General features: G+C 47.2%; 1 protein-coding gene across 4 annotated transcripts in view; it reads left to right on the top strand.

Moving 5' to 3' along the window:
* The window catches only part of zgc:114041 (uncharacterized protein LOC574425 homolog), a 67,255-nt gene that overhangs the window by 30,148 nt on the left and 13,237 nt on the right, over positions 1–23,870 (top strand). For 2 of the 4 annotated variants that reach the window (XM_067990066.1, XM_067990063.1), the window contains exons 1-3: positions 14,245–14,433; positions 18,795–19,061; positions 23,712–23,855. In XM_067990066.1, the coding sequence (XP_067846167.1) occupies positions 14,427–14,433; positions 18,795–19,061; positions 23,712–23,855 (418 nt within the window). In that variant the 5' untranslated portion in view covers positions 14,245–14,426. Of the gene's footprint in view, positions 1–8,526; positions 8,629–13,421; positions 13,562–14,244; positions 14,434–18,794; positions 19,062–23,711; positions 23,856–23,870 lie in introns of those variants that run through there. The other 2 variants (XM_067990064.1, XM_067990065.1) reach the window with 2 other exon arrangements.

Here is a 23,870-nt window from a genome sequence, read left to right as displayed (position 1 = left end):
TCGGTCACTGGTCCCCCTCCTTTATATCCCCGCTCTGCTCTTTGTCACTGGTCCCTCTCCTTTATAACCCCGTCCTGCTCTCGGTCACTGGTCCCTCTCCTTTATATCCTCGCTCTGCTCTCGGTCACTTGTCCCTCTCCTTTATATCCCCGCTCTGCTCTCGGTCACTGGTCCCACTCCTTTATATCCTCGCTCTGCTCTCGGTCACTGGTCCCTCTCCTTTATAACCCCGTCCTGCTCTTGGTCACTGGTCCCTCTCCTTTATATCCCCGCTCTGCTCTCGGTCACTGGTCCCTCTCCTTTATATCCCCGCTCTGCTCTCGGTCACTGGTCCCTCTCCTTTATATCCCCGTCCTGCTCTCGGTCACTGGTCCCTCTCCTTTATATCCCCGCTCTGCTCTCGGTCACTGGTCCCTCCTTTATATCCCCGCTCTGCTCTCGGTCACTGGTCCCTCCTTTATAACCCCGTCCTGCTCTCGGTCACTGGTCCCTCTCCTTTATATCCCCGCTCTGCTCTCGGTCACTGGTCCCTCCTTTATATCCCCGCTCTGCTCTCGGTCACTGGTCCCTCTCCTTTATATCCCCGCTCTGCTCTCAGTCACTGGTCCCTCTCCTTTATATCCCCGCTCTGCTCTCAGTCACTGGTCCCTCTCCTTTATAACCCCGTCCTGCTCTCAGTCACTGGTCCCCCTCCTTTATATCCCCGCTCTGCTCTCGCTCACTGGTCCCTCTCCTTTATAACCCCGCTCTGCTCTCGGTCACTGGTCCCTCTCCTTTATATCTCCGCTCTGCTCTTGGTCACTGGTCCCTCTCCTTTATAACCCCGCACTGCTCTCGGTCACTGGTCCCTCTCCTTTATAACCCCGCTCTGCTCTTGGTCACTGGTCCCTCTCCTTTATATCTCCGCTGTGCTCTTGGTCACTGGTCCCTCTCCTTTATATCCCCGCTCTGCTCTCGGTCACTGGTCCCTCTCCTTTATAACCCCGTCCTGCTCTCGGTCACTGGTCCCTCTCCTTTATATCTCCACTCTGCTCTCAGTCACTGGTCCCTCTCCTTTATATCCCCGCTCTGCTCTCAGTCACTGGTCCCTCTCCTTTATATCCCCGCTCTGCTCTCGGTCACTGGTCCCTCTCCTTTATATTCCCGCTCTGCTCTCCGTCACTGGTCCCTCTCCTTTATATCCCCGCTCTGCTCTCAGTCACTGGTCCCTCTCCTTTATATCCCCGCTCTGCTCTCGGTCACTGGTCCCTCTCCTTTTTATCCCCGCTCTGCTCTCGGTCTCTGGTCCCTCTCCTTTATAACCCCGCTCTGCTCTCGGTCACTGGTCCCTCTCTTTTATATCCCCGCTCTGCTCTCAGTCACTGGTCCCTCTCCTTTATAACCCCGCTCTGCTCTCGGTCACTGGTCCCCCTCCTTGAGATCCCCGCTCTGCTCTTTCTCACTGGTCCCTCTCCTTTATATCCCCGCTCTGCTCTCGGTCACTGGTCCCCCTCCTTTATATCCCCGCTCTGCTCTTTGTCACTGGTCCCTCTCCTTTATAACCCCGTCCTGCTCTCGGTCACTGGTCCCTCTCCTTTATATCCTCGCTCTGCTCTCGGTCACTGGTCCCTCTCCTTTATATCCCCGCTCTGCTCTCGGTCACTGGTCCCTCTCCTTTATATCCCCGCTCTGCTCTCGGTCACTGGTCCCACTCCTTTATATCCTCGCTCTGCTCTCGGTCACTGGTCCCTCTCCTTTATAACCCCGTCCTGCTCTTGGTCACTGGTCCCTCTCCTTTATATCCCCGCTCTGCTCTCGGTCACTGGTCCCTCTCCTTTATATCCCCGCTCTGCTCTCGGTCACTGGTCCCTCTCCTTTATATCCCCGTCCTGCTCTCGGTCACTGGTCCCTCTCCTTTATATCCCCGCTCTGCTCTCGGTCACTGGTCCGTCCTTTATATCCCCGCTCTGCTCTCGGTCACTGGTCCCTCCTTTATAACCCCGTCCTGCTCTCGGTCACTGGTCCCTCTCCTTTATATCCCCGCTCTGCTCTCGGTCACTGGTCCCTCCTTTATATCCCCGCTCTGCTCTCGGTCACTGGTCCCTCTCCTTTATATCCCCGCTCTGCTCTCGGTCACTGGTCCCTCCTTTATATCCCCGCTCTGCTCTCAGTCACTGGTCCCTCTCCTTTATAACCCCGTCCTGCTCTCAGTCACTGGTCCCCCTCCTTTATATCCCCGCTCTGCTCTCGCTCACTGGTCCCTCTCCTTTATAACCCCGCTCTGCTCTCGATCACTGGTCCCTCTCCTTTATATCTCCGCTCTGCTCTTGGTCACTGGTCCCTCTCCTTTATAACCCCGCTCTGCTCTCGGTCACTGGTCCCTCTCCTTTATAACCCCGCTCTGCTCTTGGTCACTGGTCCCTCTCCTTTATATCTCCGCTGTGCTCTTGGTCACTGGTCCCTCTCCTTTATATCCCCGCTCTGCTCTCGGTCACTGGTCCCTCTCCTTTATAACCCCGTCCTGCTCTCGGTCACTGGTCCCTCTCCTTTATAACCCCGCTCTGCTCTTGGTCACTGGTCCCTCTCCTTTATATCTCCGCTGTGCTCTTGGTCACTGGTCCCTCTCCTTTATATCCCCGCTCTGCTCTCAGTCACTGGTCCCTCTCCTTTATATCCCCGCTCTGCTCTCAGTCACTGGTCCCTCTCCTTTATATCCCCGCTCTGCTCTCGGTCACTGCTCCCTCTCCTTTATATCCCCGCTCTGCTCTCGGTCTCTGGTCCCTCTCCTTTATAACCCCGCTCTGCTCTCGGTCACTGGTCCCTCTCCTTTATATCCCCGCTCTGCTCTCGGTCACTGGTCCCTCTCCTTTATATCCCCGCTCTGCTCTCAGTCACTGGTCCCTCTCCTTTATAACCCCGCTCTGCTCTCAGTCACTGGTCCCTCTCCTTTATATCCCCGCTCTGCTCTCAGTCACTGGTCCCTCTCCTTTATAACCCCGCTCTGCTCTCGGTCACTGGTCCCCCTCCTTTATATCCCCGCTCTGCTCTTTGTCACTGGTCCCTCTCCTTTATATCCCCGCTCTGCTCTCAGTCACTGGTCCCTCTCCTTTATAACCCCGCTCTGCTCTCAGTCACTGGTCCCTCTCCTTTATATCCCCGCTCTGCTCTCAGTCACTGGTCCCTCTCCTTTATATCCCCGCTCTGCTCTCGGTCACTGGTCCCCCTCCTTTAAATCCCCGCTCTGCTCTTTGTCACTGGTCCCTCTCCTTTATAACCCCGTCCTGCTCTCGGTCACTGGTCCCTCTCCTTTATATCCTCGCTCTGCTCTCGGTCACTGGTCCCTCTCCTTTATAACCCCGTCCTGCTCTCGGTCACTGGTCCCTCTCCTTTATATCCCCGCTCTGCTCTCGGTCACTGGTCCCCCTCCTTTATATCCCCGCTCTGCTCTTTGTCACTGGTCCCTCTCCTTTATAACTCCGTCCTGCTCTCGGTTACTGGTCCCTCTCCTTTATAACCCCGTCCTGCTCTCAGTCACTGGTCCCTCTCCTTTATAACCCCGTCCTGCTCTCGGTCACTGGTCCCTCTCCTTTATATCCCCGCTCTGCTCTCGGTCACTGGTCCCACTCCTTTATATCCTCGCTCTGCTCTCGGTCACTGGTCCCTCTCCTTTATAACCCCGTCCTGCTCTTGGTCACTGGTCCCTCTCCTTTATATCCCCGCTCTGCTCTCGGTCACTGGTCCCTCTCCTTTATAACCCCGTCCTGCTCTCGGTCACTGGTCCCTCTCCTTTATATTCCCCGCTCTGCTCTTGGTCACTGGTCCCTCTCCTTTATAACCCCGTCCTGCTCTCGGTCACTGGTCCCTCTCCTTTATATCCCCGCTCTGCTCTCAGTCACTGGTCCCTCTCCTTTTATCCCCGCTCTGCTCTCAGTCACTGGTCCCTCTCCTTTGTATCCCCACTCTGCTCTCGGTCACTTGTCCCTCTCCTTTATATCCCCACTCTGCTCTCGGTCATTGGTCCCTCTCCTTTATATCCCCGCTCTGCTCTTGTTCACTTGTCCCTCTCCTTTATATCCCCGCTCTGCTCTCAGTCACTTGTCCCTCTCCTTTATAACCCCGCTCTGCTCTTGTTCACTGGTCCCTCTCCTTTATATCCCCGCTCTGCTCTCGGTCACTTGTCCCTCTCCTTTATATCCCCGCTCTGCTCTCGGTCACTGGTCCCTCTCCTTTATATCCCCGCTCTGCTCTCGGTCACTGGTCCCTCTCCTTTATATCCCCGCTCTGCTCTTGGGTTTCCGCTCCCACTCCTTTTATCCCCTATAACCACAATAACCACTAAAGACACTAACTAATGAGCAAAATACTCACTGACTTACCCTCGGCGTTCCTCCTTGTCTTGTGACGTCACTTTTTTTTACTTTTTCTTGATTTTTCATTCCTCGTGTGGTTCCCTTTATACTCCACTCAGTCTTAGTCTATATAATTCTTTGGTTTAAATCACTTAGCACCTCCTTTGTCCTCTCCACCTAATTCCCACACTTACCAAATTCCCAGTTGAAAGTCCTCACTCTGTTAATGCTTCACTCTGTTACAGGTTCACTTTCTTTTTCCCAACCTCTTTGCTCAAGCTCTGTTGATTGCTGCTCTGCATTGGTTGACATATTTAATGTTGAGTCCACTGAGACTCACAACAACAACAACAACAACAACTCTGCATTTATATCGCGCCTTTAACCTCGTAAAAATGTCCCAGGGCGCTTCACAGGAGCATTAGCAAACAAAATTTACACTGAGCCACATAGAGGTATTAGGACAGGTGACCAAAAGTTTGGTCAAAGCGATAGGTTTTAAGGAGTGTCTTAAAGGAGGAAAGAGACAGAGAGGTTTAGGGAGGGAATTCCAGAGCTTAGGGCCGAGGCAGCTGAAGGCACGGCCGCCAATGGTGGTGCGATGAAAATTGGAGATGTGCAAGAGGAGGAGCGCAGAGATCTCGGAGGGAAACAGGGCTGGAGGAGGTTACAGAGATAGGGAGTGGCGAGGTTTTGGAGGGATTTGAACACAAGGATGAGAATTTTAAAATCGAGGCGTTGCCAGACCGGGGACCAATGTAGATCATCCTTACTTCAGAATTGTTGTTAAAGTAGGTATGTATCTGCCATTGTTCGGTCTACTTATATTCTATTTAAAATTGAAGGGAAACTGAAGGGAAACCTCAGACATAAAACAATTTCATTTGGGACTGAGCCCAGGTATTCCAGCGCACTCCTGCTGTAATTTGGACCAGGAGTGAGGTGGTCGGCCTGCGAATTCAGCCCAAGCCCAGATACACCAGGTCCCGACTGTACTGAGAGTATCGTGCAGGACATCGATTGGAACGGAATTTCAATCCACACTAAACATAATCCCCTGTGTCAGAGGCAGCGTGGCTGGGCGGGAGCGGGGTGGGGGACGAGAGAGACTTCCAGATTGGGAGTTTCCCCTGGCCCAGGTCCCGCTGGTCAGTGGTACACCCAGTAAAGGAGGCATACTGGCCTCCTGGCCAGTGGAAATGGTGCCCACTTGGGCCTCAGAAGAACAGGCAGCCTAATGGCCTGATTTACTGGAAAGGGGTTGATAGGCACCTTAACATTTGTTTGTTGGGTGAGGACGGTCGGCATAACAGGAGCAGCTGGTGAGCATCATTTCTCCCTTGCCTCCTGCTCTGGCAAGTGTCCATAATGGTGCTATGCCCTTCAGTACATTGTCCTGATAATAAAGGATGACATATAGACAATAGTGAGAAAGGATCTTGGCTCTGAAGATCAGGAAGTAGAATCATTATGGGTGGGGATAAGAAATAACAAGGGGCAGAAAACACAGGTGGGAGTAGTTTATAGGCCCCCTAACAGTATTTATACTTTTGGGCAGAGTATTAATCAAGAAATTGTAAGAAAGGTAATGCAATAATAGTGGAACCAACCAGGGAACAGGCTATTTTAGATCTTGTCTTGTGTAATGAGACAGGGTTAATTAACAATCTCATCGCAAGGAATCCTCTGGGGAAGAGTGATCATGATATGATAGAATTGCATATTTAGTTTGAGAATGACGTATTTAAGTCTGAAACTAAAGTTTTAGACTTAAACTTAGCCAATTACGTAGGTATGAGGGGCGAGTTGGCTAAGGTTGATTGGGAAATAGGATTAAATGATATGACGATAGATAAGCAATGATGAACATTTAAGGAAATATTTCATAATTCTAAATGAATATACATTCCATTGAGGAATAAAAACTCCACGGGAAAAGTGATCTATCTGTGACTAACTAAAGAAGTTAAGGATAGTATTAGATTAAAGGAAGAGGCTTATAACGTTGCCAAGAAGAGTTGTAAGCCTGATGATTGGGAAAGTTTTAGAAACCTGCAAAGGATGACCAAAAAATTGATAAAGAGGGAGAAAATAGAATATGAGAGTAAACTAGCAAGAAATATAAAAACAGATTGTAAGAGCTTCTACAAGTATATAAGGAAGAGTAGCAAAAGTAAACATGGGTCCCTTAGAGGCTGAGACTGGAGAAATTATAATAGGGAATAAAGAAATGGCAGAGACGTAACACAATTATTTTGTATCTGTCTTCACAGTAGAAGACACAAAAAACATACCAGAAATAGTGGGAAACTAAGGGTCTGATGAAAGTGAGGTACTTAAAGTAATTAATATTAGCAAAGAAAAAGTACTGGAGAAATTAATGGGACTAAAAGCTGACAAATCCCCTGGACCTGATGGCCTATATCATAGGGTTCTAAAAGAGGTGGCTACAGAGATAGTGGATGCATTGGTTATGATCTTCCAGATTTCCCTAATTCTAGAACGGTCCCACTGGATTGGAAGGTAGTAAATGTAACACCGCTATTCAAGAAAGGAAGGAGAGAGAAAACAGGGAACTACAGGCCAGTTAGCCTGACATCAGTAGTCGGGAAAATGCTGGAAACTGTTATTAAGGATGTAGTAACAGAGCACTTAGAAAATCACAATATGATTTAGCAGAGCCAACATGGCTTTGTGAAAGGGAAATCGTGTTTGACAAACCTATTAGAGTTTTTTGAGGATGTAACTAGCAGGGTGGATAAAGGGGAACCAGTGGATGTAGTGTATTTGGATTTTCCAAAGGCTTTCGATAAGGTGCCACACAAAAGGATGGGGGTAATATATTAGCATGGATAGAGGATTGGTTAATGGACAGAAAACAGAGAGTAGGAATAAACGGGTCATTTTCAGGTTGGCAGGCCTTAACTAGTGGGGCGCCGTAAGGATCGGTGCTTGGGCCTCAGCTATTTACAATCTATATTAATGACTTGGATGAAGGGACTGAGTGTAATGTATCCAAGTTTGCTGATGATACAAAGCTAGGTGGGAAAGTAAGCTGTGAGGAGGACACAAAGAGTCTGCAAAGAGATATAGACTGGTTAAGTGAGTAGGCAAGAAGTTGGCAGATGGAGTATAATGTGGGGAAATGGGAGGTTATTCACTTTGGTAGGAAGAATAGAAAAGCAGAATATTTTTGAAATGGTGAGAAACTATTAAATGTTGGTGTTCAGAGGGATTTGGATGTCCTTGTACACGAAACACAGAAAGTTAACATGCAGGTACAGCAAGCAATTAGGAAGGCAAATGTTATGTTAGCCTTTATTCCAAGGGGGTTGGAGAACACGAATAAGGAAGTCTTGCTGCAATTGTACAGGGCTTTAGTGAGACCACACCTGGAGTACTGTGTTAAGGAAGGATATACTTGCCTTGGAAGCGATGCAGTGAAGGTTCACTAGATTGATTCCTGGGATAAGAGGGTTGTCCTATGAGGAGAGATTAAGTAGATTGGGCCTATTCTCTCTGCAGTTTAGAAGATTGAGAGGTGAACTCATTGAAACATATGATTCTGAGAGGGCTAGACAGGGTAGATGCTGAGAGTCTAGGACTAAGGGGCATAGTCTCAGGATAAGGGGACGACCATTTAGGACTGAGATGAGGATAAATTGCTTCACTCACAGGGTTGTGAATCTTTGGAATTCTCTACCCCTGGGGGCTGTGGATGCTCAGTCATTGAGTATGTTCAAGACTGAGATTGATAGATTTTTGGACTCTATGGGGATTGGGCTGGAAGGTGGAGTTGAGGTCGAAGATCAGCCATGATCTGATTGAACGGCGGAGCAGGCTCGAGGGGCCGTTTGGTCTACTCCTGCTCCTATTTCTTATGTTCTTATAGCAAATGGTCTGAAGCATGCTTCCTGGTCATGGTGGAAGGCCTTGTTGCCTCCTATGAGGTGCCTGAACTTGCCAAGGTTTCCTCTTCTGTTTCAAGATGAACCCACCCTGACTTCTGGCGGAATTTCACCAAAATAAAGAAATGGAGACCCAATATAACCAGGTCCCGCCCCAGATTCCTCACCTCTGTCCACATAATGATGGCTGAGGAATTTCGGGGCGACTGTCACTTAAAACTTTATTTGCCAAATATGTTCTTCACGCCCACGTTAATTTTTTTTGCCTTATCGTGATTTGTTTTTTTCAGATCATGTAACTTTTTGCAGATTTCAAGCTGCCCAATGTTGTGCTGATTGCTCGAGATGCTCATGGTACAGCTTCCTTCTCCCCACTGCTAAAACGCAACAAGGTAAAATAACTTTAAGGACACGCAGCTCTGGGTCAGTGAACCTCACTCTACAGGTTCTCCACTCAACCAGTCTTTCAAGTATTTGTGTGCTTGGTGGCCAATTAAATGGTAACTTACATACTTAACAAATGCGTTAACAGCTTAATTACAGGTGAGTCATCATTAGCTTGTTCACTGCCCACTAATTCCAGTGAATTTGCAAATCGGGGAAACCATGCAAACAAAATGGTGTGCAGCCTCCACTTTAAAACTACCCCATTAAATTCTGCAAGATACACATTATTAATCTGTAGTCGGCTAAAAGAGAAAAATATAACATTTAATGTTACAGATCTACTTCCTGAAGCAGTTTCACATCCAACTGCAATGGAAACTGTCCTATGTATATTGTAGAGCAAACAAATTGACTTCAAAAACAACCACTAAAAGTGGTGATGCAGGTTAATGAGGCCATAAAAAAGGCAAACCAAGCACTGGGGTTCATTTCTAGAGGGACAGAATTGAAAAGCAGAGAGGTTATGTTAAACTTATATAGACCCTTGGTTAGACCACCCTTGGAGTGCTGTGCACAGTTCTGGTCTTTTTTTATTCGTTCATGGGATGTGGGCGACGCTGGCAAGGCCAGCCTTTATTGCCCATCCCTAATTGCCTTTGAGAAAGTGGTGGTGAGCCACCTTCTTGAACCGCCGCAGTCCGTGTGGTGAAGGTTCTCCCACAGTGCTGTTAGGAAGGGAGTTCCAGGATTTTGACCCAGCGACGATGAAGGAACGGCGACATATTTCCAAGTCGGGATGGTGTGTGACTTGGAGGGGAACGTGCAGGTGGTGTTGTTCCCATGTGCCTGCTGCTCTTGTCCTTCTAGGTGGTAAAGGTCGCAGGTTTGGGAGGTGCTGTCGAAGAAGTCTTGGCGAATTGCTGCAGTGCATCCTGTGGATGGTACACACTGCAGTCACGGTGCACTGGTGGTGAAGGGAGTGAATGTTTAAGGTGGTGGATGGGGTGCCAATCAAGTGGGCTGCTTTGTCCTGGATGGTGTCGAGCTACTTGAGTGTTGTTGGAGCTGCACTCATCCAGGCAAGTGGAGAGTATTCCATCACACTCCTGACTTGTGCCTTGTAGATGGTGGAAAGGCTTTGGGGAGTCAGGAGGTGAGTCACTCGCCGCAGAATACCCAGCCTCTGACCTGCTCTTGTAGCCACAGTATTTATATGGCTGGTCCAGTTAAGTTTCTGGTCAGTGGTGACCCCCAGGATGTTGATGTTACTTGCCACTATGAGCCCAAGCCTGGATGTTGTCCAGGTCTTGCTGCACACGGGTTTGGACTGCTTCATTATCTGAGGGGTTGCGAATGGAACTGTGCAATCATCAGCGAACATCCCCATTTCTGACCTCATGATGGAGGGAAGGTCATTGATGAAGCAGCTGAAGATGGTTGGGCCTAGGACACTGTCCTGAGGAACTCCTGCACAAATGTCCTGAGGCTGAGATGATTGGCCTCCAACAACCACGACCATCTTCCTTTGTGCTAGGTATGATTCCAGCCACTGGAGAGTTTTCCCCCTGATTCCCATTGACTTCAATTTTACTAGGGCTCCTTGGTGCCACACTCGGTCTTGTTGAAAGGATATAGAGGCATTGGAGAAGGTGCAAAAAAGATTCACAAGGATAATACCAGGAATGAGAGGAAATACTTATCAGGAAAGACTAAACAGGCTGGGGCACTTTCCTCTAGAAAAGAGAAGTCTAAGGGGTGACTAATAAATCCAATCAGGAATTCAGGAGAAATTTCTTTACCCAAAGAGTGGTAAGAATGTGGAATGCGCCACCACAAGGAGTAGTTGAGACAAATAGCATAGATGGATTTACGGGGAAGCTAGATAAGCACAGGAAGGAGAAGTTCCACATTCACCTGAGGAAGGAGGAAGTCTCCGAAAGCTTGTGGATTTTAAAATAAAATTGTTGGACTATAACTTGGTGTTGTAAAATTGTTTACAATTGTCAACCCCAGTCCATCACCGCCATCTCCACATCACAGGAAGGAGAAAGGAATAGAAGGGTATCCTGATAGGGTTAGATGAAGTAGGGAGGGAGGAGGCTCTTGGTGGAGCATAAACACCAGCATAGACCACTGGAGCCAAATGGCCTGTTTCTGTGCTGTAGACTCAATTGGCATAATTTTAGCCCGGTGCCGGGAAGGGAACGGGTGGGTCGAATCGCGGACGGAAAACCCGGAAGTACGGGTTTCCCGAACGTCCGTACAATTTTGATGTAAGGACGTCTTTTATTTTTTTTTGTCGGTTTCCTGTCTGACAGGCCAGCCTGATTGACAGTCTGGTCTCAGTCGGACGGGAGAAGAGCCAAGAAGAGGTAAGTGAACAGGTAAGTCTTGGATTGTATGGATGTTGTGGGGGGGAATGGGCGGTGGGAAGGGAGTATGTTGGGCATGGGGGGAGTTAGCCATCGGGGGGGGAGGGGTCAATCATCAGGGGGGGGTGTCAGCCATCAGGGGGTCAGTCACCGGGGGACTGGGGGGGGGGGGTGGTCAGGATCGGGGGTCACGATCCTTTGGGGGTGGGTCGTGATCGTTGGGGTGGGGGTCGCATGATCGTTGGGGGGTGGTCATGATCGTTCAGGGGGTCGTGTTCGTTCGGGGGGGTGCGGTTTGTGATTGTTGGGAGGGGGCATCGGCGATCGTAGTGGGGGTCGCTGCAGGTAGACTTGTTGGGCCTGGGGTAAACACGCCTGCTCCTCCGGGCCCACAAGCAGTGCCAGAAAGGATCTTACCTGCAGTTTCAGGCCTTCTCGCCTCCTCTCATATGGTGTGAATGAGAAGGCCCGAGAATCCCAGCCCTCAGAGGTTGAAATCGCAAAACCTTTCAAAATGGAGGCCTGCAGCATCCTTGAAAGGTTTTAGTGATCGAGGATTCAGCCACCGAGGGGTGGGGGGAGGGGGAGGTTGGAAACGGGGGTCATCGCAGTGGTCATGATCGTTTGGGGGGGGCTGTGATCCCGTCGGGGGGGGGCCACGATCGTTGGAGAGGTTGGCGATCTTTGGGGGGGTGTCAGCAATCGTAGGGGAGGTCGTTGCAGGTCGGCTTGTTGGGCCTGGGGGAAACACTCCTGCTCCTCCGGGCCCACAAGCTGTGCCAGAAAGGCACTTTCCTGCAGTTTCGGGCCTTCGCTCTTCCTCTCCCACGGTGTGAAGGAGAAGACCCGGGAATCCTGGCCCCCAGAGATTGAAATCGCAAAACCTTTCAACATGGAGGCCCCCAGGCTCCTTGAAAGGTTTTAGTGACCAACCCGCCTCCTGAGAGCGGATTGGTTGCCCTTCCCTCGTCCTGCCCCAGTGAAAACCGGAAATGGGCGGGTTGAGGACGGGTCTGAAATTGTTGCAATTTTCAATGCCCCCCCTGCCCCCAACCCACCCGTTTTTCCCAGTTAAAATCCTGCCGAATGTAACTGTGTAAGCACAAGTTTAGGAATGTACAGCGGTTTTAAAGCAGCAGGCAACAATTGTCAGGAGCTCCAATTACCTGAGGAAGGAGGAAGCCTCCGAAAGCTTGTAGATTTCAAATAAAAATCGTTGGACTATAACTTGGTGTTGTAAAATTGTTTACAATTGTCAACCCCAATCCATCACCGGCATCTCCACATCTTATCTAGTGCTGACAGCCACAGGATGCACTGCAGCAACTCGCCAAGGCTTCTTCGACAGCACCTCCCAAACCCGCGACCTCTACCACCTAGAAGGACAAGGGCAGCAGGCGCATGGGAACAACACCACCTGCACGTTCCCCTCCAAGTCACACACCATCCCGACTTGGAAATATATCGCCGTTCCTTCATTGTCGCTGGGTCAAAATCCTGGAACTCCCTTCCTAACAGCACTGTGGGAGAACCGTCACCACACGGACTGCAGCGGTTCAAGAAGGCGGCTCACCACCACCTTCTCGAGGGCAATTAGGGATGGGCAATAAATGCCGGCCTTGCCAGCGACGCCCAAATCCCGTGAACGAATAAAAAAAAAGCCATTCTCATTAACCGTGATAGGCAAACAATGGTGATGCTACTTCACTGGCTTGTAAAGAGGTGGGTGGGAGCACCTGAGCCTACTTAAGCTACGGTTTTTAGCCACCTTACATTTCTGCAGCTTGTGAGAAACAATGGTGCTATTGAGGCGTGTGTTGAACCCACCTGTTTTGTTGGCGTGCACTGCCTCTGCAGTAGGCCACCATTTGCAGTAGGCTCCTAATTGGTATCTAATTTTAGCCAGCAGTTTGACATTCCCACCTAATCATGACAAGCTGCTAACAGTTGATGGTGCACTCAGCAACTGGAAACTATTAACTTTGAAACTGGCTTTAGGTAGATAAGATAACACAAATGAATCAGCTCTAGGGGCTTTAATCTCAGGATTAGATAGAGGTTCTCTTTCAATGAAATCAGTAACGTATAGCAAAATAGTGCGGATGCTGGCAATCTGAAATAAAAACAGAAAATGCTGGAAATACTCAGCAAGCCAGGCAGCATCTGTAGAGAAAGAGACAGAGTTAATGTTTCAGGTCGATTACCTTTTGTCAGAATTCAGTGTAGTAAGTACCGTAAGTTGTTATCTGTCATGTGGCATGGCATATCTTTCTTACGATTTGTTCTGGTTGATAAAATTGAAAGTGCTGTATTTACTTATAGTGTATTGTGAGTTTTGAGAATAGCTCCACCCATTTCCAATGCCTCCCATTTTCTATGACCCTCTTACCAACTTAAGAGCTAAACTTGTTTTCTTCTGAATGCAGTTTATGAGTAGAACATTGGGTTTATGAATCGAACATTTGGTCAAAACCAAACAGAACTGATCCGTCAGATAAAGCAGAGACTTGGAACAGAGCCTCTTCCTGTATACGAAGGATCTGATTAACACAACGAGCTTCTGGAGGTAATTTTTAGTGATTTCTCTTTAGTTTTGCCTAGAGATACTGACAAAACTGGTGTCAGCTGTGGCTCAGTTGGTAGCACTCTTACCCTTGAGTCAGAAGGTTGTGGGTTCATGCTGCACTGCAGAGACTTGAGCACATAACCTAGGCTGACACTCCAGTGCAGTACTGAGAGAGTGCTGCACTGTCGGAGTTGCTGTCTTTCAGATGAGACGTTAAACCGATGGATGATACTCTCAGGTGGAAGTAAAAGATCCCATGGCACTATTCGAAGAAGAGTAGGGAAGTTCTCCCTGGTGTCCTGGCCAATATTTATCCCTTAACCAACATCACTAAAACAGATTATATGGTGATTTATCACATTGCTGTCTGTGGGACCTTTCTGTGCACAAATTGGCTGCCATGTTTCCTACATTACAACAGTGACTACACTTCAGAAAATACTTAATTGGCTGTAAAGCACTTTTGGTTGTCCTGAGGTTGTGAAAGGTGCTATAAAAATGCACGTCTTTCTTTCAAAATAGGAATTCTGCTTCGAACCAGAAACAGTTATTTGATAAACAGGGACTTAATATCTATCAAAGCCTTCAACTTGAGTGACAGTAACAGCTGGTAAGGTGGCATAGCAGATAAACAGTGCAGTGGCTATTTAAAGTTAAGTGCACTGTAGACTTACTGCCGGGTGCGTTTGGGAAAGATTGTGGTTGGTTTTAGTGGGTAAGGCTTAATAAAGCTGTTGTTGATGCAATGGTTGTTTTGCAAATATGAATCGTAAGGTTTGACTTGGGAGAACTATCTCCTTTCCTCACCTGGTGTTATCCTCATCTCTCTGTATGAACAGTTTATTCCACAAGAGGCAACGGGGGAATGGAAGGTAACTTTTTTTATTGATTGAGCACTAAAAGTAGAAATAATTTTTGTGCTGCCAGTATGTGATTTATCCGCTCGGTACATTATTTCATAACAGTTTATAGGTTAAGGATTACCATTGCAGATAATAGCAGACAAGTGCTCAACACATTTCTAAGACATACCTCTGCCTACTACTTTTAAGAAATAGTAGTACCTTAAGAATGAGTAGAATAATAAATAGAAGAATGTCACACAAATGCTTTAAACATTTGTCCACTGTTATCAGCAACAGTAATCTCGAGCCTTATGTGATTTTTGTATACTTTTGTTGCATTTTTCACAGAATGAATGTATAAATATGTAAATCACAAAGTGAAGGACCGTGTATGCATAGGAGGGATGAAAATTCATATTAATTTGGAGTTTAGGGAGATGATTTTCACCTTCGCCAAGGGCACAAAATTGGCAACAAAGTTGATAAGGAAAGTGGGGCAGGGCGGCCGATCCCCTATGGCCCGTTTTGTGCCCCCACCGGAGGTCAATTTTACTCCCCAGATGTGTGAAGTTCGAGGTTATGCAAGACCAAATCTAAACCTTTTTGTATGTATTGATAAAGCTGTTGGAGTATAACGTGGTTCCAACCCATGCTAAGGAATCTCCCTAAGAGCTGCCTTTGGTTGACTACCGCATGCCTCATTGCTAGAAGGCTGCATTCCACACCACCTCCACTAAGACTAGGCCCTACAAGGAGTTAAATACCTCCCCCACCTCCCCCCCCCCCGCAGTTCTCCAAATAGCAGAGGCTGGTACAAACAAAAATTTAAAAATATTTCAACATCTTTGCCTTTGTTGCATGATGCAAAGATAATGGAGTTGTTGACTAATTGTAGCAATCAATTTCTATCAGTTAGTCTACAATAGACCCAGACATAAAGTGAGGAAAACCCCAGCAATGAAGAGTTTTGCGAACCATAGGTCTAAAGTCACCTGTTCCACCCAAGGCTGTTAATAAGAGGTGAAGTGAGAGATGTGGAGGTATGAGGATATTAGAGTGTAAGAAGGTGGGGGTTAAATTGGATAACCCCAAAAACCGGGCACGGGTAGCACGATCCGCTGTTAACCCGTACCTATGCTTCCTGCGCAGGCAGGACGAGACTTTCGTCGGGCCTGTGGACTTACCTTCAAGCTGCATTGGAAATCAGCGTTGACATGTAGATTCGATGCAATTCACACTTTCCACCAGCAGGGCGAGCCCTAATCTCTTAAAGGCAGGCTGTCTCTTAAAATTTCTTAAAGGTAGCCGGTACCTGTTATTTGCTGAAGATAACGGTCTGCTGTCTGCATGGAGTCTGAATGGAGATCAGGCATCGCACACATAAAACACAGATGCAGCTCCCGTCCCTATGTTTACAAACTGCTGAGTTATGTTAAAACATCGAATAAAGGTTGCACATGACTAAATCCCACATTTTCCAATCTGCATACCAGACCTCACCAATATGCCAATTTGAGTTTGTACCAGGCCTGCGAGAGTGCGTGCATCAAGGTTCTCTGCTGATGCACTAAAGGCCTTGGTGCAAGAGGTGGACAGAAGGAGGGACATCCTATATCTGTAAGGCGGGGTGGGGGATGGTGGGCAAGAGGCCCTCCAGACATATCCTTAAGAGGCAGTGGGAGGCAGCAGGAGACGCAGTCAATGCCAGGTGCACAGCACCACGAACATGGATGCAGTGCAGGAAGAAGTTCAGTGCTTTGACACGAGTGGTCAAGGTGAGTGAGGTAAACTGTCAAGTGGTGTCTCCTACCAACTGCACCACTAGCCGCATCCACTGCTCCACGCACTACACCCCCCTTAACCCACATACCAACAAACTCTTTCTATTAGTACTCAACTCTTCCAATCAGATGCTTCCTCCCACCCTTACACATTACCACTGTTGCAAGACGCTCACCCACAACTCACAGGCCACACACACTGGCAGCTATTAAACCATGACAGGCACATCACCCAGACACATGTCCCGCTTTCTTGCAGGAGAAGGTGGCGCATAACAGGAAGCAGCAAGTGGCAGTGGCATTTAGCCCCTTGAGCCTGTTCTGCCATTCAGTGAGATCATGGTGGACCTGTGATCTAACTCCATATACCTGCCTTAGTCCCATATCCCTTAATATCCTTGGTTCACAGAAATCTATCAATCTCAGATTTAGAATTCACAGTTGAACTAGCATCAGTTGCTGTTTGCAGAAGAGCGTTCCAAACTTCTCCCACCCTTTGCGTGTAGCAGCGTTTCCTAACTTCACTCCTGCACATCCTGGCTCTAAATGTTAGGCTGTGTCCCCTCGTCCTAGTATTCAAGCATAGGATTCCTCCAAAAACTGTTACAAATGTATCAGTATCCAGAAGCAATAATCCAGCCACTAACCTGTAATCCTGCATGGTCCTTTCAAATAGCGCTGGTAGGGGGGTTCTCCGAGCACTCTAAGATACGTTCAGATGGCCATGGTTAAGACATTGAGTTGAGCATTAAGTTCTAAAATGGTGTCTATCACTTTAAATCAGCATTGCACACTGATTGTATCCATTTTCTCCTTACTTTACATGCTTCCGACGTTCGGTATTTGCGCATGCACTAATACCTATACCAAGATGGTGTCCGGCGCACATCACGCTGGAAACGTGTGCGTGCAACCAATACGCCATTTTGGCACTTCAGGAGGCCGCATAGCACCGAAACAACAGGTGCTAGTAGGCCGAATTTCTAGCCCATGGTTTTGGGGTTGTGCAAGGCAGTTGGTGTGTGTTATGGGAACTGTGGGTGCCCTTACATGGTGTAGTCTGAAGGCTTAGTATCATAGAATTGTAGAATCCTAGAAATTTATGGCATAGAAGGAGGCCATTTGGCCCATCGTGTCTGTGCCGGCCAAAATAGAGCTATCCAGCCTAATCCCACTTTCCAGTTCTTGGTCCCTACCGTTGTAGGTTACAGCACTTCCAATGCATATCCAAGTACTTTTTAAGTGCGATGTGGGTTTCTGCCTCTACCACCCTTTCAGGCAGTGAGTTGCAGACACCCATCACCCCCTGGGTGAAAACATTTCTCCTCAGCTCCCCTTTAAGCCTTCTATCTATCACTTTAAATCTATGCCCCCTGGTTATGGACCTCTCTGCTAAGGGAATTAGGTCCTTCCTCTCCACTCTATCTAGGCCCCTCATAATTTTATACACCTCAATTAAATCTCCCCTCAGCCTCCTGTTCCAAAGAAAACAACCTCAGTCTATCCAATCTTTCCTCATAGCTAAAATTCTCCAGTCCTTGCAACATCCTCGTAAATCTCCTCTGTACCCTCTCTAGTGCAATTACATCCTTCCTGTCTTGCTACCATCAGGGATCTGTGAACATGCACTCCAAGGTCCCTCTGTTCCTTTATACTTCTCAGTATCCTCCCATTTATTGTGTACTCCCTTGCCTTGTTTGTCCTCCCCAAATGCATTACCTCACATTTCTCCGGATTGAATTCCATTTGCCACTTTTCTGCCCACCTGACCAGTCCATTGATATCTTCCTGCAGTCTACAGCTTTCTTCCTCGCTATCAACCACACGGCTAACTTTTGTATCCTCTGCAAACTTCTTAATCATGCCCCCTACGTTTAAGTCTAAATCATTGATATATACCACAAAAAGCAAGGGACCTAGTACTGAGCCCAGCAGAACCCCACTGCAAACAGCCTTCCAGTCACAAAAACACCCATCGACCATTACCCTTTGCTTCCTGCCACTGAGCCAATTTTGGATCTTACTTGCCACTTTCCCTTGGATCCCATGGGCTTTTACTTTTCTGACCAGTCTGCCATGTGTGGTGTGAAGAGGGTGAAGAGTGTTGTGGTTGCCCAGAGTGGGCAGGGAGGAAAGAAAGAGAGACTGTAATGACATGCTACCCTTGCCTGCCCTGTGAAATGTTTTCACTTCTTTCTGCACTGTTGATCAGTCCTGCGTGTGAGGAAGCTGGGAGTGCCATCTCCCTGCAGGCTGAGTATGGCTCATCAGCAACTTACATAGTTTCTACACTCAAGTTACACCAGAGCTGCGGCAAAAATATTTAAATTAACCTACCCCAGGAAACTTCTGTGTAAATCCCTCAGGTGGATGGTGTAACTTTCCGCTGCAGCTGACATCAAGAAAATTCAGGGCCAGTATTACATAATTAAAATAAAAACAAAAACAGTGAATGCTGAAAATCAGAAAAAAACACGCACAGAAAATGCTAGACATGAACAACAGGTCAGCCAGCATCTAACAGAGAAAGATGTTTTGGGTTGACACTCCATCAAAACCACTTCAACAGAACTGAATGATTGCTGTTCACATGTTTTTATTTATTAGATTCAAAGGAAATTGCAATGTCAAAGGAACTCCGAGCTGCTGACTCTGCTACTGAGGACCCCAACAACAGCCTCTCCACTCCGAAATACACAGACGGTGGCTACGGATGGGTTATATTGGCCTCATGCTTCGTTACAACTGGTTTGGCGATGTCCTTTGTGAAATCATTTGGAATCTTTTTCCTTGACATTCAGGAGTACTTTGATGTACTTGCCTTTAAGGTTTCCTGGATCTCTGCGATCAATGTGGCAATATTTCATTTAGGTTGTAAGTATCAGTCACTGATCTTGGTAATGTAATTTTCCAAATGTAGTCCTCACCCCTGGACCTCCCACATTTCATTAAGTTCCTGTTAAAAGAGTGTTAATATTACGAGTGAGCAAAACTTGGGGCTACAGTTCTGAGTTAGTGCTGGGTTGAATAAATGTTTGGACCGCTTGTAATATTTGAGGGACTTTTCAACATTTTAAGGCCTGTTGGTGATTTTACTTACTACTTGCTTTCTTGTGTACAGTTTTGCCTCCAAGTTGATGCATCCCATTTTAAAACACAATTACTCAAATTGAAACTGTGTGTGCATGATAATTTGTGCACGTGTGACTATGATCCCGAAAACACTTCTGGTCTTTTTTATTGCAATCACAACGTACACATATACAGTGCCCATACTGTAGTGAGAAGTCCTGGGGCACTTTGAAAGAGAGGGGAAATACAGGCACTGAGCACAAACTGGAAGCTTATTGCAGTACGCTGGAATACCAATTGGTGCAAAGGTGAAGGGGTGATCTCATCGAAGTCTTAGAGTGAACTTCTCGACCATAAACTGTTGTTGAAGTATGGTCTATAAATACACTCAAAGGAGAATTAGTTGCATGAAAAATAGGAATATTAATGAGTAATGGTTGGTTTTCTGTGGTGTTGCACACAGGGGGTAATTTTGACTTTGGGCCATGGTGTAAAACGGGCGATATCTGATCAGCTGCCCGTTATACATCTCTCCCTATTGACTTCAATGGAAATTTTTTTTTTTTAATTCGTTCACGGGATGTGGGTGTCGCTGGTGAGGCCAGCATTTATTGCCCATCCCTAATTGCCCTCGAGAAGGTGGTGGTGAGCCGCCTTCTTGAACCGCTGCAGTCCGTATGGTGACGGTTCTCCCACAGTGCTGTTAGGAAGGGAGTTCCAGGATTTTGACCCAGCGACAATGAAGGAACGGCGATATATTTCCAAGTCGGGATGGTGTGTGACTTGGAGGGGAACGTGCAGGTGGTGTTCCCATGTGCCTGCTGCTCTTGTCCTTCTAGGTGGTAGAGGTCGCGGGTTTGGGAGGTGCTGTCGAAGAAGCCTTGGCGAGTTGCTGCAGTGCATCCTGTGGATGGTACACACTGCAGCCACAGTGCGCCGGTGGTGAAGGGAGTAAATGTTTAGGGTGGTGGATGGGGTGACAATCAAGCGGGCTGCTTTATCTTGGATGGTGTTGAGCTTCTTGAGTGTTGTTGGAGCTGCACTCATCCAAGCAAGTGGAGAGTATTCCATCACACTCTTGACTTGTGCCTTGTAGATGGTGGAAAGGCTTTGGGAAGTCAGGAGGTGAGTCACTTGCTGCAGAATACCCAGCCTCTGACCATCTCTCGTAGACACAGTATTTATATGGCTGGTCCAGTTAAGTTTCTGGTCAATGGTGACCCCCAGGATGTTGATGGTGGGGGATTCGGTGATGGTAATGCCGTTGAATGTCAAGGGGAGGTGGTTAGATTCTCTCTTGTTGGAGATGGTCATTGCCTGGCACTTGTCTGGCGCGAATGTTACTTGCCACTTATGAGCCCAAGCCTGGATGTTGTCCAGGTCTTGCTGCATGCGGGCTCGGACTGCTTCATTATTTGAGGGGTTGCGAATGGAACTGAACATCAGTAGTTACGGTTGACAAAGGCATGGATGTTAGGGAACTTGGGGAAATAAATAGTGATGTCTTGAGGAGTGTACATATTACAGAGAGGGAGGTGCTGGAAGTCTTAACGCACATCAAGGTAGATAAATCTCCGGGACCTGATGAAATGTATCCCAGGACGTTATGGGAGGTTAGGGAGGAAATTGCGGGTCCCCTAGTCGAGATATTTGAATCATCGACAGCTACAGGGGAGGTGCCTGAAGATTGGAGGGTAGCAAATGTTGTGCCTTTGTTTAAGAAGGGCAGCAGGGAAAAGCCTGGGAACTACAGACCGGTGAGCCTGACATCTGTAGTGGGTAAGTTGTTCGAGGGTATTCTGAGAGACAGGATCTACAGGCATTTGGAGAGGCAGGGACTGATTAGGAACAGTCAGCATGGTTTTGTGAGAGGAAAATCATGTCTCACGAATTTGATTGAGTTTTTTGAAGGGGTAACCAAGAAGATAGATGAGGGCTGTGCAGTAGACGTGGTCTACATGGACTTTAGCAAAGCCTTTGACAAGGTACCGCATGGTAGGTTGTTACATAAGGTTAAATCTCACGGGATCCAAGGTGAGGTAGCCAATTGGATACAAAATTGGCTTGACGACAGAAGACAGAGGGTGGTTGTAGAGGGTTGTTTTTCAGACTGGAGGCCTGTGACCAGCGGTGTGCCTCAGGGATCGGTGCTGGGTCCGCTGTTATTTGTTATTTATATTAATGATTTGGATGAGAATTTAGGAGGCATGGTTAGTAAGTTTGCAGATGACACCAAGATTGGTGGCATTGTGGACAGTGAAGAAGGTTATCTAGGATTGCAACGGGATCTTGATAAATTGGGCCAGTGGGCCGATGAATGGCAGATGGAGTTTAATTTAGATAAATGTGAGGTGATGCATTTTGGTAGATCGAATCGGGCCAGGACTTACTCCGTTAATGGTAGGGCGTTGGGGAGAGTTATAGAACAAAGAGATCTAGGAGTACAGGTTCATAGCTCCTTGAAAGTGGAGTCACAGGTGGATAGGGTGGTGAAGAAGGCATTCAGCATGCTTGGTTTCATTGGTCAGAACATTGAATACAGGAGTTGGGATGTCTTGTTGAAGTTGTACAAGACATTAGTAAGGCCACACTTGGAATACTGTGTACAGTTCTGGTCACCCTACTATAGAAAGGATATTATTAAACTAGAAAGAGTGCAGAAAAGATTTACTAGAATGCTACCGGGACTTGATGGTTTGACTTATAGGGAGAGGTTAGATAGACGGGGACTTTTTTCCCTGGAGAGTAGGAGGTTAAGGGGTGATCTTATAGAAGTCTATAAAATAATGAGGGGCATAGATAAGGTAGATAGTCAAAATCTTTTCCCAAAGGTAGGGGAGTCTATAATGAGGGGACGTAGATTTAAGGTGAGAGGGGAGAGATACAAAAGGGTCCAGAGAGGCAATTTTTTCACTCAAAGGGTGGTGAGTGTCTGGAACGAGCTGCCAGAGGCAGTAGTAGAGGCGGGTACAATTTTGTCTTTTAAAAAGCATTTGGACAGTTACATGGGTAAGATGGGTATAGAGGGATATGGGCCAAGTGCAGGCAATTGGGACTAGCTTAGTGGTATAAACTGGGCGACATGGACATGTTGGGCCGAAGGGCCTGTTTCCATGTTGTAAACTTCTATGACTCTATAACACTGTGCAGTCATCAGCGAATATCCCCATTTCTGACCTTATGATGGAGGGAAGGTCATTGATGAAGCAGCTGAAGATGGTTGGGCCTAGGATACTGCCCTGAGGAATGCCTGCAGCAATGTCCTGGGGCTGAGATGATTGGCCTCCAACAACCACTCCCATCTTCCTTTGTGCCAGGTATGACTCCAGCCACTGGAGAGTTTTCCCCCTGATTCCCATTGACTTCAATTTTACTATGGCTCCTTGGTGCCACACTCGGTCAAATGCTGCCTTGATGTCAAGGGCAGTCACTCTCACCTCACCTCTGGAATTCAGCTCTTTTGTCCATGTTTGGACCAAGGCTGTAATGAGGTCTGGAGCCGAGTGGTCCTGGCGGAACCCAAACTGAGCATCGGTGAGCAGGTTATTGGTGAGTAAGTGCCGCTTGATAGCACTGTCGACGACACCTTCCATCACTTTGCTGATGATTGAGAGTAGACTGATGGGGCGGTAATTGGCCGGATTGGATTTGTCCTGCTTTTTGTGGACAGGACATACCTGGGCAATTTTCCACATTGTCGGGTAGATAAAAATCAGGAGAGATGTATAACGGGCAGCTGATCTGATGCTGCCCATTTTACACCATCACCCAAAGTCAAGATCAAGTGTAGTCTTCAGGTGAAGCAGGAATAAAGGGAGGAGAATAATTGACATCATTCAGCCATATTTTAAGTCATCCATTCTGTCCTTATATTTGTTATAGTATATTTGATATGATGTTATTTATAGCTACATAGCAAACTTTGGGCAGTTTGGGAAGCAAAGAAGTAGAGTTGGTTGGAGCATAAGAGTTTCTCTGCAATGCAAGTCAAAGAACTGAGGTGCAAAATTGAGGCACTACAGTGCCACCAGTGGCGGAAGTGCGTAATTATGGTGTGACAAGTTTACATAGGCAGTTTCCATTATAAATGTGGAGAAAGGAATTTAAAATGGTAAAAGTTGACAAGAAATGCACACTGATGTAAGATTTTTAATATGTTATATATATGGGGAGTGAATAGGAAAATGAGATTGGACGAAATGGCTGATGTGGAGAAAAACACCAGTGAAACCTGACGGCTAAAATGGCCTTTAGCATTTTATGATCGATATTTTATGCTTCCATTCTTTTATTTCATATTAATTCTCTCCAACTCAGTCAAGTTGATCAATAGCTATGTTAAACTTTGTTATTAATTCTAATCTTATTCAAAGTTAATATTTCATAGACATAAAAAGTCTGCGATTAGCATAAGCATTGCTATTTAACTGAGTGCCATTATTGTTCATGCAGCCCCGATAGCTAGTGCTCTCAGTCTGCTGCTGTCACACAGACCTGTGATCATCGTCGGTGGGATACTCTCCATGCTGGGGCTGCTACTTGGATCCTTCGGCTTCAGTCTGTTCGGGATGTATCTCACAACAGGTTTTCTCGTAGGTAACTGAGTTTGTT

Source organism: Heptranchias perlo, chromosome 9 (assembly GCF_035084215.1).
Source record: "Heptranchias perlo isolate sHepPer1 chromosome 9, sHepPer1.hap1, whole genome shotgun sequence".
Classification (NCBI taxonomy): Eukaryota; Metazoa; Chordata; class Chondrichthyes; order Hexanchiformes; family Hexanchidae; genus Heptranchias; species Heptranchias perlo.
The sequence above is the reverse complement of the archived record's forward strand: the minus strand, read 5'-3'. Positions and strand labels throughout refer to the sequence as shown.